This window comes from Mus caroli, unplaced genomic scaffold (genome assembly GCF_978045245.1).
Source record: "Mus caroli unplaced genomic scaffold, Mus_caroli_1 scaffold_1, whole genome shotgun sequence".
In the NCBI taxonomy this organism is placed as follows: domain Eukaryota; kingdom Metazoa; phylum Chordata; class Mammalia; order Rodentia; family Muridae; genus Mus; species Mus caroli.
The window spans coordinates 157,960,466-157,976,935 of NW_028227256.1; the positions used below are offsets into that span (position 1 = coordinate 157,960,466).

The 16,470-nt window shown below is 40.0% G+C and overlaps 1 protein-coding gene across 3 annotated transcripts in view; it reads right to left on the bottom strand.

The window, feature by feature from the left end:
• Rabgap1l (RAB GTPase activating protein 1 like) overlaps nt 1-16,470 on the bottom strand; it is a 587,625-nt gene that overhangs the window by 110,262 nt on the left and 460,893 nt on the right. For all 3 annotated transcript variants that reach the window (XM_021173796.3, XM_085842452.1, XM_029477265.2), the window contains one exon: nt 12,479-12,607. In XM_021173796.3, the coding sequence (XP_021029455.1) occupies nt 12,479-12,607 (129 nt within the window). The remainder of the gene's footprint in view (nt 1-12,478; nt 12,608-16,470) is intronic.

The following is a 16,470-nucleotide window of genomic DNA, read 5'->3' on the forward strand; positions in this document are numbered from 1 at the left end:
TGAACAAGTAGTAGGTGGACTTCCTTCATACATCTACATACATATATTGTACATGCTATGTAAGGTAGTAGGTGGACTTCCTTCATAATCTACATACATGCATCATACATACTATCTAAGGGTAGTAGATGGACTTTCTTCATACATCTACATACATGCATCATAATATTATCTAAAAGAGGTAAGACAGGCTGACTCAAAAATCATTATAGAAATAATTAAGAACTACATTTTCTACCCTTCCTTCGGCAGTGCTTCTTGCCTACAGAACCCACATATAACCTGCATGGCAATCTTCTTTACCCTCTCCATTTCTATGGAAGAGGAAACTGAAATGGTGAACATAGAGAGAGCGGCCAGAGCTGGTGAGGAAGAAACCAAGCCTTGAATTCCTCTAACAAGGCTTCAGGCAACTACATTCTTACCCCCTCGTGGGGTCTAATGGAGGAACTGCAGAGTCTGAATAAATAACAGTCTAGGTTCCCAGGGGGAACAACTTACCGATCTGGGCTTAAAAAGTAAATGAGTTTGCTTGACCACACGGCTATGGGAAGAAACGGGAAAATAATTGAGCCAGCGCTTCACATATCTGCTTAGATTAATTAATTCTAACAACCCCCTGTGTGGTTGACATTGGCCTTATTTCATGATTAGGAATACATCGTGTTCAAGGAGATTCAGGTACTGTTTCAGGATCCCTTAGTCAGTAGGAACCAGATACAGAATTAAACCTTGATGGACCAACCCCCCAAATCCCTACCTTCAGGAACTCTACAGAAGGAAGTGTTCTATGCAGAAGAGACAGTTTGTGACAAGAGCATGACATCCTGGTGTGGACTGAGAGTAAATGTGCTGAGCTGAATCGTTTGAGTGCATCCTTCAGATAACAGGGGCTGCAGTTTTCTCTGCACCAAGAAGCAATTAGAGGAGTTTTATCCCCCACCCTGTGCTAGGAGTTCAGCTTGGTTGGAGAGAACCTGCGTAATGTGAGGTAGTGGGTAGAGAAAACTAGAGGGGACAGAAAGTAAAGGCAGAAATCTGTTCTGAATGCTCCAAGACAACCTCACTCTTATCAGTCAGCCTTCTTCAAAACCTCCCCTTTTGTGTAAAAAATGTCTGCTACAAATTTTTAAAACAGTGACAATCCTAAAATGAAGTAAAACATTTTATTCAAACCCTGTTCTTGCTTAAAATACTCATTCAATTAAAATACACTATAGGCTTTCTTCTTCCGTTGGGCATTGTACAATTCACTGACTCTCCTTTAGGCAAAGAAGGAATGGGGGAAGGGGCAGAGTTTACATGTAGGTAAGTTTATGCAGGAAAGTCACATTAGTCCAGAGCACTGAGGTAAATCAGAACTCTCAGTTAACACGCACACAATTGAATTTCTTTGCCAAAGAAGTGGGTTGATAGAAGTGGGGGTGCAGCTGTGAAAAAAAAGTTGGCTCTTTCAGATAATCTGGTGGTTTGGGAGAAAACTGGAGAACTGGTGAATACTGACAAAAATAGGACTGCAGCATGTGGTAGTAGATACTGGAGGTACAGCTCAGAGTTGCAAAGTAAGACTCATGCTCAGATGTAGAGAATAGTTTCAGAGACAGCAAGAAAGGATTTATATTCAACAGACTATGAAAAGAAATGGGGAAATTTGTGTTTTGAAGCCCTAGCTCCCCAGCATGTTTAAATGTATTAAACATAAAGCCTTTAAAGTGGAATTAATGCCAAGCAAGGTGCTCCCTATTTTAAAGTGACTTGTGTTCTTATGGGAAGAGATTAGGACACAGAACACACAGACAATAGGAGATTAAAAAATGTGTCCACTGTGTGCCATTGAGAGGAGGGTCCTCTCATAAACCAATTCTAAATATCCCTTGATCTTAGGCATTTAGTCTCTAGGACTTTAGGAAAATCAATTTCTGTTGCTTGAGACTCCCAGGCTGTGTAAGATTCTTGTCATAACCATTATAGTAATAGCAAATGCATACAGACACACACACAAAAAAAATGGTAGCTGGTAGCATACAGACACAAAAACTGGGGGAGAAATGAAGATATGGGGAAAGTGAAAAGAGAGGGAAAAATGTTCAGAGGAGGGGAGGGAGAGTGAGCAAGGGAGCAGAAGGGGAGGGAGAGGGCAAAGGAGAGGGAGAGGGGGAGGGGGAAAGAGAGGGAGAGGGGAAGGGAGAGGGAGAGAAAATGAGAGAGAGAGAGAGAGAGAGAGAGAGAGAGAGAGAGAGAGAGAGAGAGAGAACAAGGGAGCAGAGAACTTTTGTTTTTCGTTGTTTGCCTTTAAGTGGAAATTTATAAAAGTTGATAAACATATGTGAGAAATTTCAGCTTAAACTTTTAGGCCAAAAGTTTCCAGAGATACTTTTATTGAGAGTACAGTGACCCTCAGGTAAGGGATAACAGGGAATAAGCTGTGCCTGGACAGAGCATAAAATGCACATAGACATCTCTGAAGCATGTACTGAACTGGTGCCAGACTGAGTAGCAGAATACTGCCTTGGTCAACTGTGGCCCTGTCTGTGTGGTTTGTAGTGTAAGATTCCCTTACAGTACAATACCACCCCCACCCCCAGCTCCCCAGCAAGTACCTGAAAGAGACAGTGAGCCACATATTATGATTTGAGCAGGCAATCCTTTGAGCAATATTTTAGTTTTTATCATGCTATGTCCAAATACTTAAAGAAAACAAGAGAGGGAAGGCAGTCTAATTTGTGGTTTTGGAAATGCCTGTCCACAATCCTTGATTCTGTTGATTCTTGGTTAGTTCTGCAGCAGATTTTGGCCCCAGAAGTATAATATAAAAGAGCTTCCTACCTTACAGCAGCCAGAAAGTAGCCAGAAAAAAAGAGATAAAGACAAGATTTTTTCCCCCAGGGCCTGCCCCTGGTTACGTTCCCCAATTGAGTCCCAACTCCTATTTTCTTTTTTATTTAAATTTCTTTTTTAGATTTTAAAACGTATGTATAAGTGTTTTGGTTAAATATATGTCCGTGCAGCATATGTGCCTAGTTTCTATGCAAGTCAGAAGAGGGCATCGAATCCCCTGGAACTGAAGTCATATTATGTTCATGAACCGCCATGTGGGAGCTGGGAATTGAAACAAGGTCAGTGTGTGTGAGTGTGTGTGTGTGTGTGTGTGTGTGTGTGTGTGTGTGTGTGTGTGTGTGAATGTGGTATCTCTGCAATTAGCCAGGCAACATGACTCAGTAGCTGGTTTTGGTTCAATTTCAAAGTCTGACCTCAAGTAGTTTATTTTAGGTATATTTAAGTATAGCACAATTTGGTGAAAAAATTTCCTGACAGTAATTAACTCAATCATGTGCACAACAAAGCTTAAGACATTATTATATCAAAAATCTTTGTAAAGTCCATGAGACATCATCCATAAAGATGGGTTCTATAGACTGACAGAGAAAAACACACTCACAATAAGGGTCTAGGTCTTCCCCTAGACTCTAGGGTAATAGGGAAAGCTCTGGTGTGGTCTGGGTCTCACAGCACAAATGTCACTAGGCTATTAGCTATCTCTGCTCCCTGTCTTCTGGGCAGGGCACAGGTTCTACATCTCTCTGAAGAGACAACCCTCCACGATTAACATGCCTGGTTTCCCTGTGCTAATCTGAGCACAGGGACCTCTGTGCCTCCTGCAGGGTCTCTGCAAGAGCAACGGGTGCTTTAAACTGCTAAACCATTTCTTCAGCTCCAGCTCCTTATTTCTATCATCTCCCAATAGTGTCATCTTAAATGAATCAATCAAGGGCTTAATTCATTCAGTAGGCCAGGACTCCATGGTCTAGTCAGCTCACGAAGCCCTGGTATAGACATATAGACATTCTAGATGAAAGAACTGGCTCACTGTTCCCACAGACGGTAGTAATAGAAAGTCCCCAAGCCAGGGAACTTTCCGGTGAAAAGAGTCTCCATTTGATCATGCCCTTTAATTACAGCAAGGGATAGAACTTTTCCTCTTAGTAGTTTGTCTTTGACTGGAATTTCATAAAACTGACAAGCAACTATCTGACATATGAATGATGCAATTTTCATTTTCATCTTTTGGGATGCTGTGCTACATTTATATATTCTTTCCATCATTTCAAGTACAAAACCAAATGCTTAAGAAGAGATATTAACAAGAGGAAGCGAAGAGGGGAGTAATAGCAAAATAAGTAGCTAGCCAGAGTAGCAGATTCCAAGTACCTGCCAGCGAAATGCTAAGTGGATTGAAGGGTTGGAGGAATGAAAATATAAATAACAGCATAGTAAAGACACTGTGATTATGCTTTGTATCTAAGTAGACGCACTGGTATCTGAAACTGTTGTGGCTAAGTGTCTGGACCATAGACAACCTCCAATTTATATTGATTAAACTGAAAGGATTTTTCAATTGTACTGTTACATAAAAGCAATACATGTTCAGTAGAAACCATACTTTACAATTTGAATTTAAAATTTTGACCTTTACCCAGGTGAGTGGTATGTGTTAAATTTTCATGATGTACTTCCCAGAATCAAAGGGCGAAGAAGTGATGTTCTACATTGCCGCATGTTGTTAAGCTATATTTGTTTCAGTTGGTTACATATACCAGATATATCTTTTTTATTTAATGATATTTGCAACCTTATGATGGGCTTATATTATTATATCGCATCTTAAGTTGAGGAACATCTTTACTGAACCCCAGGAACTCAATTAGCTACCTTCTTAAACTTAGTCTAAATACACAAGACACTAAGTTTCATTTTTATTTCTAACTAAAAGAACAAAATCAAACTCTTTACAATGGGCAATCTACAAGAGACAGAAGAATACTATATTTATTTTCCTGTACAAATCAGCACAATTAAAATATCTTAATATAAAATAAAATAGAAAAATAAATACATGACTCAAGAGAAATGTGGATCTTATAAATAGTTATTATGGGGATTTATCTGCTATTCTCAATTAAAGAAAAGACTTGGTCTACTCGCCAAAATTAATAAACATAAATCATAAAAACAGGCTTAACACTTCAGGATACTATATGAAGAAATATGAAAATTTCGTTTCAAAGCACAAACATTAATTTTAACCGAGACTATCAAAGATTGCTAGGAGAGAATAAGATGGAGGGTGTAATAAAGTTTCTAGAGACAGAGAAGCTACTAGATGGGAAAGCAATTCTGGTGTTCCCTTTTCTTGTTAATTACATGCAGGGAGAACACAGTACAGGGTACAAAACAGCATTCTTCACACTTATTATTTATTTTTGTAAAAAGAGGCATACATATAAAAAGCATTTTTGTATCAATTTATCTTATTTTCTGTGGGGAAAGAGCATTTAAAGATATCTATGTAGAATAATTCATGAAACAATACACAATTCACCCATCAAGTTAAATTTTAAATGTCGACATGGCTTTCTTCTTAATGAACTGGCAGAAGTCCATACATGGGTAAAGATTAAATAGTCAACCAACCTGCCTGGCAACACATAACAGCCTGAAGCCTGAGCTTCCTAAGTGTGCAAGGGCCTGCCCAGTGCCTGTGTATGCAGGAGAGCTTGTCTTCTACACTCAACCAGTTATTTCAGACAACATCCAACATTTACCTACTCCTGCTTCTTGGGAGAAAACAACACATGCCCTGGATCTGAGGTGCACTAGGGATGAGGAATGCTATTGAAGTCTCAAAAGAGGGGAGGGAAATAAAAGTCCTGTTATAAGCTGTTTCATTCATTATCAGTTACCAATCACATATCTCTGTATTCTAAAACATACTGAACATTTCTTCAGCAAGGGATTATAGCATTAAAAAAAAAAAGTCCCAAGTATGTCTGTCCATATTACAGAGAGGTCTTAGCAGGAGAGGAACACAGACACAGTTTTACAAAATTTAAAAAGTAAGTAAATAAAAAAGAACTTTGCTGTTGCCTGTAAGGACAGAGAGAATGTGGTTCCGTAGAGTTAATGTGGTTCTGTGTGGCTTTTAATAATTCAGAGGAAATCTTTATTTGGGAGAGTACATTCTCATTCACATAAAACAACAGTTTATGCTATTTATTCACATAAATAGCAAACAGCATATAGAAATTAGAAGCAAACCGACTTAAGTATTAATGCTTTTTATAGTTTTGGTTTACAGTAAGTTACTCTCAAATGAATTAAAATTCATGGTTAAAAATATTGATGAAGGGGCTCAGCAGCTCAGAGCACTGTCAAGCTCTTCCTGAGGTCCTGAGTTCAATTCCCAGCAACCACATGGTGGCTCACAACCATCTATACTGGGATCTGATGCTCTCTGCTGGCATGCAGGTGTACATGTAGATAGAGCACACACATATAAAGTAAATAAATACAAATGTTTAAAAATATATATGGATGGAGTCCTCAGAGAGGAAAAGGTCAGGGACTTCACCACTATCATTAAAATAATGGTTTATGAGGGGTAAGATCAAATTGTACTCATCTATTCTGGAAGACTGGACATTGATTAGCTGAGCGCATAGAACGCAGTTTAGAATTTTCTGAGGCAATCAGTTACTATGGTAACACCTATTGGTAGTTACTCTTCCAGAAGAGAATAAGATGGCAACCCTGGTGTATAAGCCACAGGGCAGGTTAGGATTGCCCATTGAGCCAAGAGCAGCCTCTTCACTCCCTCCAGTAAGCTCGGTTGTTTATGCTATGTTTATGTATTCCTCCTCCTCACACATTTTACAGGTTTGAACACATGATCCACATGAGCCAGAAGCAATGATGACCCTACAGTTAGAACAAAGAGAAGCACAGCATGCTGACCATGAATGCCAACAGCTACTGGCATAGTTTTACTGCAACCAACTAACTTGAACTGATAATCAAATGATTTTGATCATGGTGTTGGAAAACTACCTTTAAGTACTTTTTGAAAAAATGTTTAATTCCTTGAGTAACTATAAATAAGTCATTTAATCACCCCATCTACCATTCTTTCTATTCACAGCGTCTAACAGTTCTCTGTCATACTCCTCCTTTTCCAGTCACTTAGTACTGTTCTGCCTTTACTTTCTGCTTAATGAGACTTCAGTATCCCTTGCCACTCCCTATCTCCCATCAGCTACCAGCATGGGAGAATGACTGTCAATATTTGGAAACTGATATGGCTATTAAGTCACTGGCAGGGTAAAACTGCCTTTTATGGGTATTCACACCATAAAAATTGGCAGAAGCTGCAAATCAGGGATGCTTCCATTTCTTTTCCCTTTTTTTCACTTCCCCAAGATACATCTTACTAACATATCACTGTCCTTGGCAAACCCCAACTCAGGTTGAAATAGCTTTCTCCTTTCTCCAAATATACATTTACATTGCTGAAGATTTCTAGAGAAATGGCAAAACATTGAGTTTTTTTGCTACTATAGACTCATGCTCTCTTCATACAGTTCAGCAATTCTTTTGTTTTCTGCAATGCCTAAAACCTCTCCCATGTGCTGTGCTTCAGGCTTCTTACTCTACAACTCCTTCATCCTGGGCCCTGCTTAACAGAAACAACACAGAGCTTCTGATGGAGCGGCTCCAAGTTCCTCCTCACTCAAGTGTGCAATGGCCTTGCTCTTGCTCATCCATCTCTCCATCCCTCTCTTATTTTCCCCTGTTGTAACGGAAGAAAGACCTAGTCTTCTGAGATGAATCTCTACTCCCTTGAAGGTACTTCACTGTTCATGTATTTCCTTTTCCTTGTTGAATCTTCAATTTTTCTCTTTTCTGTGGGTTTCTCCTTATTGACAGGTAGAGAGTGTTTTGGTCTCATGTATCCTTATAACTCTGGACGACAGTCACATTGCCCCCTCTCAGTTTTACAAAGCTACTACACTCTCCCTTCTGACAGGCTCTGAACACAAGATTCTCCTACTTCAGAATACCCCTATCATCTCAATTCTAGAACACTTTCCCTAAATTACTGAGTTAAAATCAGGTTGGTTTTCTTTGCTCTCATATCCTTTTTAGTGTTCTGAGCAATAGTCTTATAAATATGGTTTGTTTTGCTTTGCAAATAGGGACTCAAGTATCCCAGAATAGCCTAGAAATCACTTATGTTGCTTTGACTGGTCATTCTGTCTCTCCCTCCATATCCTTACAGCAATATGCCACCACACCTGGTTTATGTGGGATTGGGGCTTGAACCCAGGACTCTGTACATGATAGATGTGGGTTGACCGAAATGTCACCCCCATAGGCTTATGTGTCTGAGTATTTAGCCCCTAGCTAGTGATACTGCTTGAGAAGGCTCTGAAGCTTTAGGAAGTGAAGGCTTGCTGAAGGAAGTAGGTCATTGGGCATGACTGTGAAACTTTACAGCATGGCTTCACTTCTTGTTCTAGCTGTGCTTCTTGAGTGTAGATGACATGTGAGCATTCATCTTTCTGTTCCTACCCCCACACCTTCCCTTCCCACTGCTGGGCTTTCCTGTCATGATGGACTATATCTCCCTAAAACTACGAGCCAAGGAACACCCTTTCTTCTTTACATTGCTTTAGCTCGGATATTTTATCATAAATATAAGGAAATAACTAAGACAATGGCAAGCAATCAACAGTTACATTCCCCTCTTTATAACTGTATTACTTATGTGGTTCTCTTACTAACATCTTCCTTATAGCACTGTGAGCTCTGTGAGTTTAGAAAGCACACTTGCTTTATCTCAGCCTCATATTCTTTAGATTTAGCATAGAAGCTGACACACTGCAAATGCTCAGTGCAAAAGAACGTTTCATTAATGTTTTCTTTTCAGCATTTAAAGATTCAACATTGCTACGCCCACAATGCCTTTGTGCCCATCTTCCATCCTGCTTACATACTTACCCTCTGACTTACTTGCTGGCTATCTCGTCCACTTCCTGTCCTCTACGGCCTTTTAGGAAAAGTGCCTCCTCTCCATTCTTCCATTGACTCCCTTCCTATTTATCCTTTTAATGATTGGCTCTTTTCCTCCACTCCACTGAAACTGCTCCCTTAAAGGCCATCCTTTAATGTACCTCTTGAGCATTACGTATTGTACAAAGTCCATTTCGAGTCCTCAATACCGTACATGACTTCTAGGCACCACTGATACTTGCTTAACTTGCCCTCATCATCTTCCTCCTCTTGTGCTGGGGATAGAATCCAGGGCCTCAGATACATTTTATTGATAACAATGCCCTTTCTCTTTTAACATTCACACATCTTACTCTTGTGAGTTTCTCCTGTGTTTTCAGTTTTGCCCTCTTCTAAGCACAGTTCATTTTTATGTGTTTATGCATTGATCCTCAGTCCTTCTCTTTGAACACTTGGTATCATCCTTTATGAGAATTCACTTACTCCAATGTTTTAACACTATGACTTCCAAACATATATGTTTAGCTCAGCTTTTACTTCAATATCCACCTGACTACTAGATATACCACTTATCAGGATATGAGTGTGTGGCTATATACCAGCAATGTAAATATCTTAAACTTAACTCATTATCACCCACTCATGCAATGTATTCTCTTATTTATTCCTCAGTGTGATGACTACCAAGCTGCCAACATAGGAATGCTGAGTTCTTTCCCTGGCTCTCTTCCCCATTCTAGTGCTCATTAAATCATGAGGTCTGCTGATTCTATCTCTTTAATAACGCCTGTCCATCCCTCCCCAGCCCACTCCTCTCTTCATTAGTGCAAGGTTGTTTGAACAGAGCTGTCACCACCATCATAAGACAGCCGACAATGCATTTTCCACATGGCAGCTAGAATGACATGTCTAAAACATAAATCTGGCCATCTCTGTCTTTCATTCAAAACCTCTCAGTCCTTAGAGTTCTCAGGTTAAAATTGGATTGCTTCCAAGGCTCTGTTTATTTTGCCTGTCTTCTAGTCCCCTCACCCCAATGCCCACCCCCAGCCCTTCCCTCCCTAATCTCTGATCAGGACCTACATTTAAATCTTGCATAACTGTGTATTCTCCTCACCCATGGATTTCTTCATTCCCAAACCCACCCCATCCCACCCTGCTTCCCTCTTTCACTTCCCCAGGGCCCGTTTTAATCCTTATCTTTAATAACACCCGGGATCTCTTACATAGTTCCCTGTGTATAATAATCACCCAATACCTCGTCTTCCTTTCCTAACTTCCTTCTTCTAGTTCACGTTGCCTTTTGTCATTTATCATTTTATTTTTTTGAAGCAGAATCTCACTATGTAGCCCTTGCTAGTCTAGAACTTGATCTGTAGATTAGGCTGCCCTTGAATTCAGAGATCTACCAGCATGTGCCTCCCAAGAGCTGGGATTAAAGCATGCATCACCAGGGCTGGTGAAATTTGTATTTTAGAACTGAATGGTTTACTTTAACAGACTTCTAGAGTAATCATAATCTAAACGTAACCCAGATAAATGTAATTCTCTTGGCATCTTTGGAACAACCAGCAGCAAAAAAGTGTTTCCAATTTACTTTCCACAAAATATATTTAATAGTCCTCAGCCTTTGGAATATACCTTCAATGTCTATGAGTAAACATAATTTTGGCTAAGACATTTAGTTCAGCTAAACAGTCTGTGCATGCATGTATTTGTGTCTACCTGCCAGTCTGTCTTTCTGTCTTTCTGGTTGTGTTTTGAGATAAATGTGCCTGAGCTGACTTCAAACTGAACTTGAATCAGTCCTTCTGCCTCACCTGCCCAAGTGTTGGGACAGTAAGAATGTGCCACTATTCTCAGCTGGAGGAATGAGTCTTGAAGGCTTTATCAAGTTTGCCTTCAGGATGAAAATTTGAGAGGTCTTTTTTTGGGGGGAGGGCAGTATTAGAAAATGATTGTTTTAAATATGGGGTTCATTTGAAAGAGAAAAACAATCTTTTCCCCATTCAGTTATTTACTTTCAGCATCGATTTATTCTTTTGGGCATTTGTACTTTATTTTTCAATAGGTTAGAGTAAAAATAAAAATTGAAGTTGAGAACAGTGCTTCAAGCCCACACGCTGGGCATGGTATCACATACTTATAGGGCCAGCACTCAGGCCAAAGCAGCTGGAGGCCAGCCAGGGTAGCTAGCTAAGGTAACACAGTGAGACCCTGCCTTTTGTTTTTTAATTTACTGTTGTTGTATTTTAATGTTGCAGTGGACTAGTACCTGGAAGAACTCCAAATCAATTATTAATTAGGCTCATACAATTATATCTTAAGTAATAAGCTCATTAAATTAATGGAAACACTTGTTTTATTTGCTTAGTTCAAAATCTAGAATGAGCTTGCCTCATTCTCTCAACAGCTAAATTTACATACAGTGAAAATGTCACGGTTTTTCCCACTTTCAATCTATTTCTCCTGAACTGCTGCTATCCTGATTCAGCTGACCCACGGATGACTTCTGGCTTTGTGTGCACTCTCTACTCTTTTTACCCATCCTTACCCATCATATAACTGATGTATGCCATCTTCTCAGAACCCAGAACATACTATTCTTCCCTGCCACTTCAAAGTAAGCCTAAATATAACAACTCTTGGCTCCTTTGTGGGCCCTGTAACTTCAATTCTGATTCCGCACACTCTTCTATAGCTCCACTGGCTGACCTGCCATCCTTTACACTCATGGGGCCTGAGCTGGTCTCAGGACATTTGAGCAGGCTCTTCCCTGCCTGGAGCAATTATTCCCTGGACCATCTTCGTGAGTTACCCTCTGTCTCATTTATGTCTGACCAAGATCTACACACACTAGTGAAAACATCAGTACTCATCCATTTCCTTTCTCCTTTTCTATATCTACTTATCACCTACTAACATAAATAATTTATTGTGTTAATTATTTATTGTCTGTTCTCTCCTATGATACTATAAGATCCATAATACATGTCTTTTGGCTTAATAAACAAGTTTATGTCAATTCTGGAGGTATATGTAGTGACATTAGGAAACTGGTTCTAAATCTTTTAGAGAAAATATGCTCACCTACCATAGTTTTCATTTGTGTGGATACAGCTTTTAATTTTAAGTTAATTTATAAGATTTGTTTAGTCAGACACATGACACAGACCAATATATCTACAGGGATCTGGTAGACGTGAGATGGCTCTGGAAAGACCAAGACTCAAACTGCCTAAGTACTTAAAGAAAAGGAAAGAACTGTTTGGCATATTTTTCCTGCTCTGTCCTAAATAATCTTAAAACAGATGGCAAAAGCTAAATACCAAGTCTGCTGTCATGGAAACCACTATTATAGCAGCCCATTCCAGAGCCCCACCTAAAAGATAACTGACTCCCTTCTATTACAATCTGAGCCCTGGACCTTTCACTGTGAGTCCTACTAAAGGTAGAACAACTGTCAACATCCTGGAATGCTGAAGTCTAGGCGAGAAGAGTGTGTACACAGCATCCCCAAAACACACTCAGACCAGCACCACAGACACCAGAAGGTGCACACACTTTGCTATGTTTACGGTATTCTACATGTAAGTTATACAGTCATCATATGTCAGTTCGTGGATCTTACTTTAATATTGCAAGCCTGCTCCATCAATCTTCTCGCATTCTCCTCTGCCCGGTATCTCTTTGGAAGTTGAACTCTGAAAAACTTCAAAGCACCTTCAAAATCAGCCTGAAGGAGGTCTTCCTTTGAGGTCTGTAAAACAATCACCAAGACACAACATCACACTAAAGCTTGACTGCATTACACGAGTAAATGTATTACAGAAAAAAGAATGTTGATTTTCATGAATATGCCATTACATACTTTTAGTATTTCTACTATTCACAACATATTAGCATGAGACATGCAGAAATAAATCCTAAAGCAATGTAAGAGACAATTATTAACTAATTAACATTTAATTTATATTATATGGAGACTATAATAATGGATCCCTGTAAAGTTTACCAAGCTAGAAGTTAAAAAAGAAAAAGAGAGAGACAGACAGACAGAGACAGAGACAGAGACAGAAAGAAAAGAAAATGAGTAAACTCCTGAATTAACCTGTGACTTCACCTTGATGAGGATTTTATTTATAGCAATCAAAGCCCATCATTGTTACATAATAAACACCTAATGGGAAGATGGCATTTTACTAATGGCAACAGCAGCTTAAGTGAAGAAAACAAGGACTAGATCCAACAACTACAGAAAGCTATGAAAAAGTAAACGAAGCAAACCATTTAACTACTGGCTTCTTACTAAAAAAAGTTTGCAAAATTCACTTTATTTTTTTACTTTCTTTGGGGGGGGGTTGACTTTATTGGATATTTTCTTTATTTACATTTCAAATGTTATCCCCTTTCCTGGTTTCCCCTCCAAAAGCCCCCTCCCTCATGTCCTTCCCCCTCCCCCTGCTCACCAACCCACCCACTACTGCTTCCTGGCCCTGGCTTTCTCCTACACTGGGCCATAGAGCCTTCACAGGACCAAGGGCCTCTTCTTCCACTGATGTCCAACTAGGCCATCCTCAGCTACATATGCAGCTGGAGCCATGGGTCCCTCCATGTGTACTCTTAGGTTGGTGGTTTAGTCCATGGGAGCTCTGGGGTTGCTGGCTAGTTCATATTGTTGTTCCTCCTATGTGGCTGCAAACCCCCTCAATTCCTTGGGTCCTTTCTCTAGCTCCTTCACTGGGGACCTTGTGCTCAGTCCTATGGATGGCTGTGAGCATCCATTTCTGTATTTGTCAGGTACTTGCAGAGCCTCTCAGGAGACAGCTATATCCAAGCTCCTGTCAGCAAGCACTTGTTGGCATCCACAATAGTGTCTGGCTTTGGTGACTGTATATAGATGGATCCCTAGGTGGGGCAGTCTCTGGATAGTCATTCCTTCAGCCTCTACTCTGCACCTTGTCTCTGTAACTCCCTCCATGGGTGTTTTGTTCCCCCTTCTAAGAAGCATCAAAGTATCCACACTCTGGTCTTCCTTCTTCTTGAGTTTCATGTTTGTGAATTGTATCTTGGGTATGCTGAGATTCTGGGATAATAGCCACTTATCAATGAGTGCATATCATGTGTGTTCTTTTGTGATTGGGTTACCTCACTCAGGATGATATCCTCCAGATCCATCCATTTGCCTAAGAATTTCATAAATTCTTTATTTTTAATAGCTGAGTAGTACTCCATTGTGTAAATGTACCACATTTTCTGTATTGATTCCTCTTTTGAGGGACATCTGGGTTCTTTCCAGCTTCTGGCTATTATAAAAAAGGCTGCTATGAACATAGTGGAACATGTGTCCTTATTGCATGTTAGAGCATCTTCTGGGTATATGCCCAGGAGAGGTATTGCGGGATCCTCCAGTAGTACTATGTCCAATTTTCTGAGGAACTGCCAAACTGATTTCAAGAATGGTTGTACCAGATTGCAATTCCACCAGCAATGGAGGAGTGTTCCTCTTTCTCCACATCCTCACCAGTGTCTGCTGGCACCTGAATTTTTGTTCTTAGCCATTCTGACTGGTGTGAGGTGGAATCTCAGGGTTGTTTTGATTTGCATTTCCCTGATGATTAAGGATGTTGAACATTTTTTAGGTGCTTCTCAGCCATTTGGTATTCTTCAGTTGAGAATTCTTTGTTTAGCTCTGTACCCCATTTTTACATAGGGTTATTTGGTTCTCTAGTGTCTAACTTCTTGAGTTCTTTGTATATGTTGGATATTAGCGCTCAATTGGATGTAGGATTGGTAAAGATCTTTTCCCAATCTGTTGGTTGCCTTTTTATCTTACTGACAGTGTCCTTTGCCTTACAGAAGCTTTGCAATTTTATGAGGTCCCATTTGTCCATTCTTGATCTTACAGCACAACACATTGGTGTTCTGTTCAGGAATTTTTCCCCTATGTCCATATGTTTAAGGCTCTTCCCCACTTTCTCCTCTATAAGTTTCAGTGTCTCTGGTTTTATGTGGAGGTCCTTGATCCACTTGGACTTGAGCTTTGTATAAGGAGATAAGAATGGATCAATTCTATAGCTGTCTCTTGTGAGGCTATGCCGGTGCCTGGCAAACACAGAAGTGGATGCTCACAGTCAGCTATTGGATGGAACACAGGGCCCCCAATGGAAGGGCTAGAGAAAGTACCCAAGGAGCTAAAGGGGTCTGCAACCCTATTGGAGGAACAACAATATGAACTAACCAGTACCCCCAGAGCTCGTGTCTCTAGCGGCATATGTAGCAGAAGATGGACTAGTCGGCCATCATTGGGAAGAGAGGCCCCTTGGTCTTGCAAACTTTATATTCCTCAGTACAGGGGAACACCAGGGCCAAGAAGTGGGAGTGGGTGGGTAGGGGAGTGGGGCGGGGAGGGTATGGGGGACTTTTGTGATAGCATTTGAAATGTAAAATAAGAAAATACATAATTAAAAAAAAGGGGGGGGAAGGGAACTGTAGCTCTGAGGTTGAATGCTTGCCAGCTTGCCTACAAGGCACTTGGTTTGATTCCTAAGAATACAAAACAAAGAATGGAAAATTATTTTAAGTTGTTTTGAAATATACACAGTTTTAAGTAGCTTCTGTAATGTTCAACAGCATACCAAAACTTAGCCTTCTGATCTAACTGAAACACTGTATACATCAAGCAATTTCTCCCCATCCCCTCTACCCTCCAGACTTTGATAAATTCCATTCTACTCTCAATAAAAAAAAAAAAAAGAACAAAGAAGAACGGATCAATTCAAATTCTTCTACATGCTAACTGCCAGTTAAGCCAGCACCATTTGTTGAAAATGCTGTCTTCTTTCCACTGGATGGTTTTAGCTCTTTTGTCAAAGATCAAGTGACCATAGGTATGTGGGTGCATTTCTGGGTCTTCAATTCTATTCCATTGATCTACCTGCCTGTCACTGTACCAATTCTATGCAGTTTTGATCACAATTGCTCTGTAGTACAGCAGAATCAATCAGAATATCTGCACATAGGAAAAAGACTGAAAGGAAACACAGCAGAATGTTTGCTCAGATAAAAGGACTATAGGTGATTTTTTTCTTTTGATTTTACAGTAGTTTCTGCAATATTCTAGTAAACAATTAAAAACAATAGTGACGCCAGGCGTGGTGGCGCAAGCCTTTAATCCCAGCACTCGGGAGGCAGAGGCAGGCAGATTTCTGAGTTCAAGGCTAACCTGGTCTACAAAGTGAGTTCCAGGACAGCCAGGGCTATACAGAGAAACCCTGTCTCGAAAAACCAAAAACAAACAAACAGAAAACCAAAAAACAAAACAACAAAAAAACCCAATAGTGACAAAATCTCTGGTACATACTAATGATTTAGGTAGAAAGGTATATAGAAATAAGTAAAAAAGAAATTAAGCATATTCAGTGAGGAAAAAGGCACAGGCCTGAAATTTGACGTAGGTTGATCATCCTGAGTTTGAGGCAAGCCGTGGTTATTTAGCGAGTTCTAGTACATTATCTTAAAACACACAAGCACACAACTGTATCTAAGAGATTTTCCCTCCACAGTTGAGGCACAGTTCCTTCCAAATTTGCAAAGATTTAGATGCCTCACTAGGGATTTGAC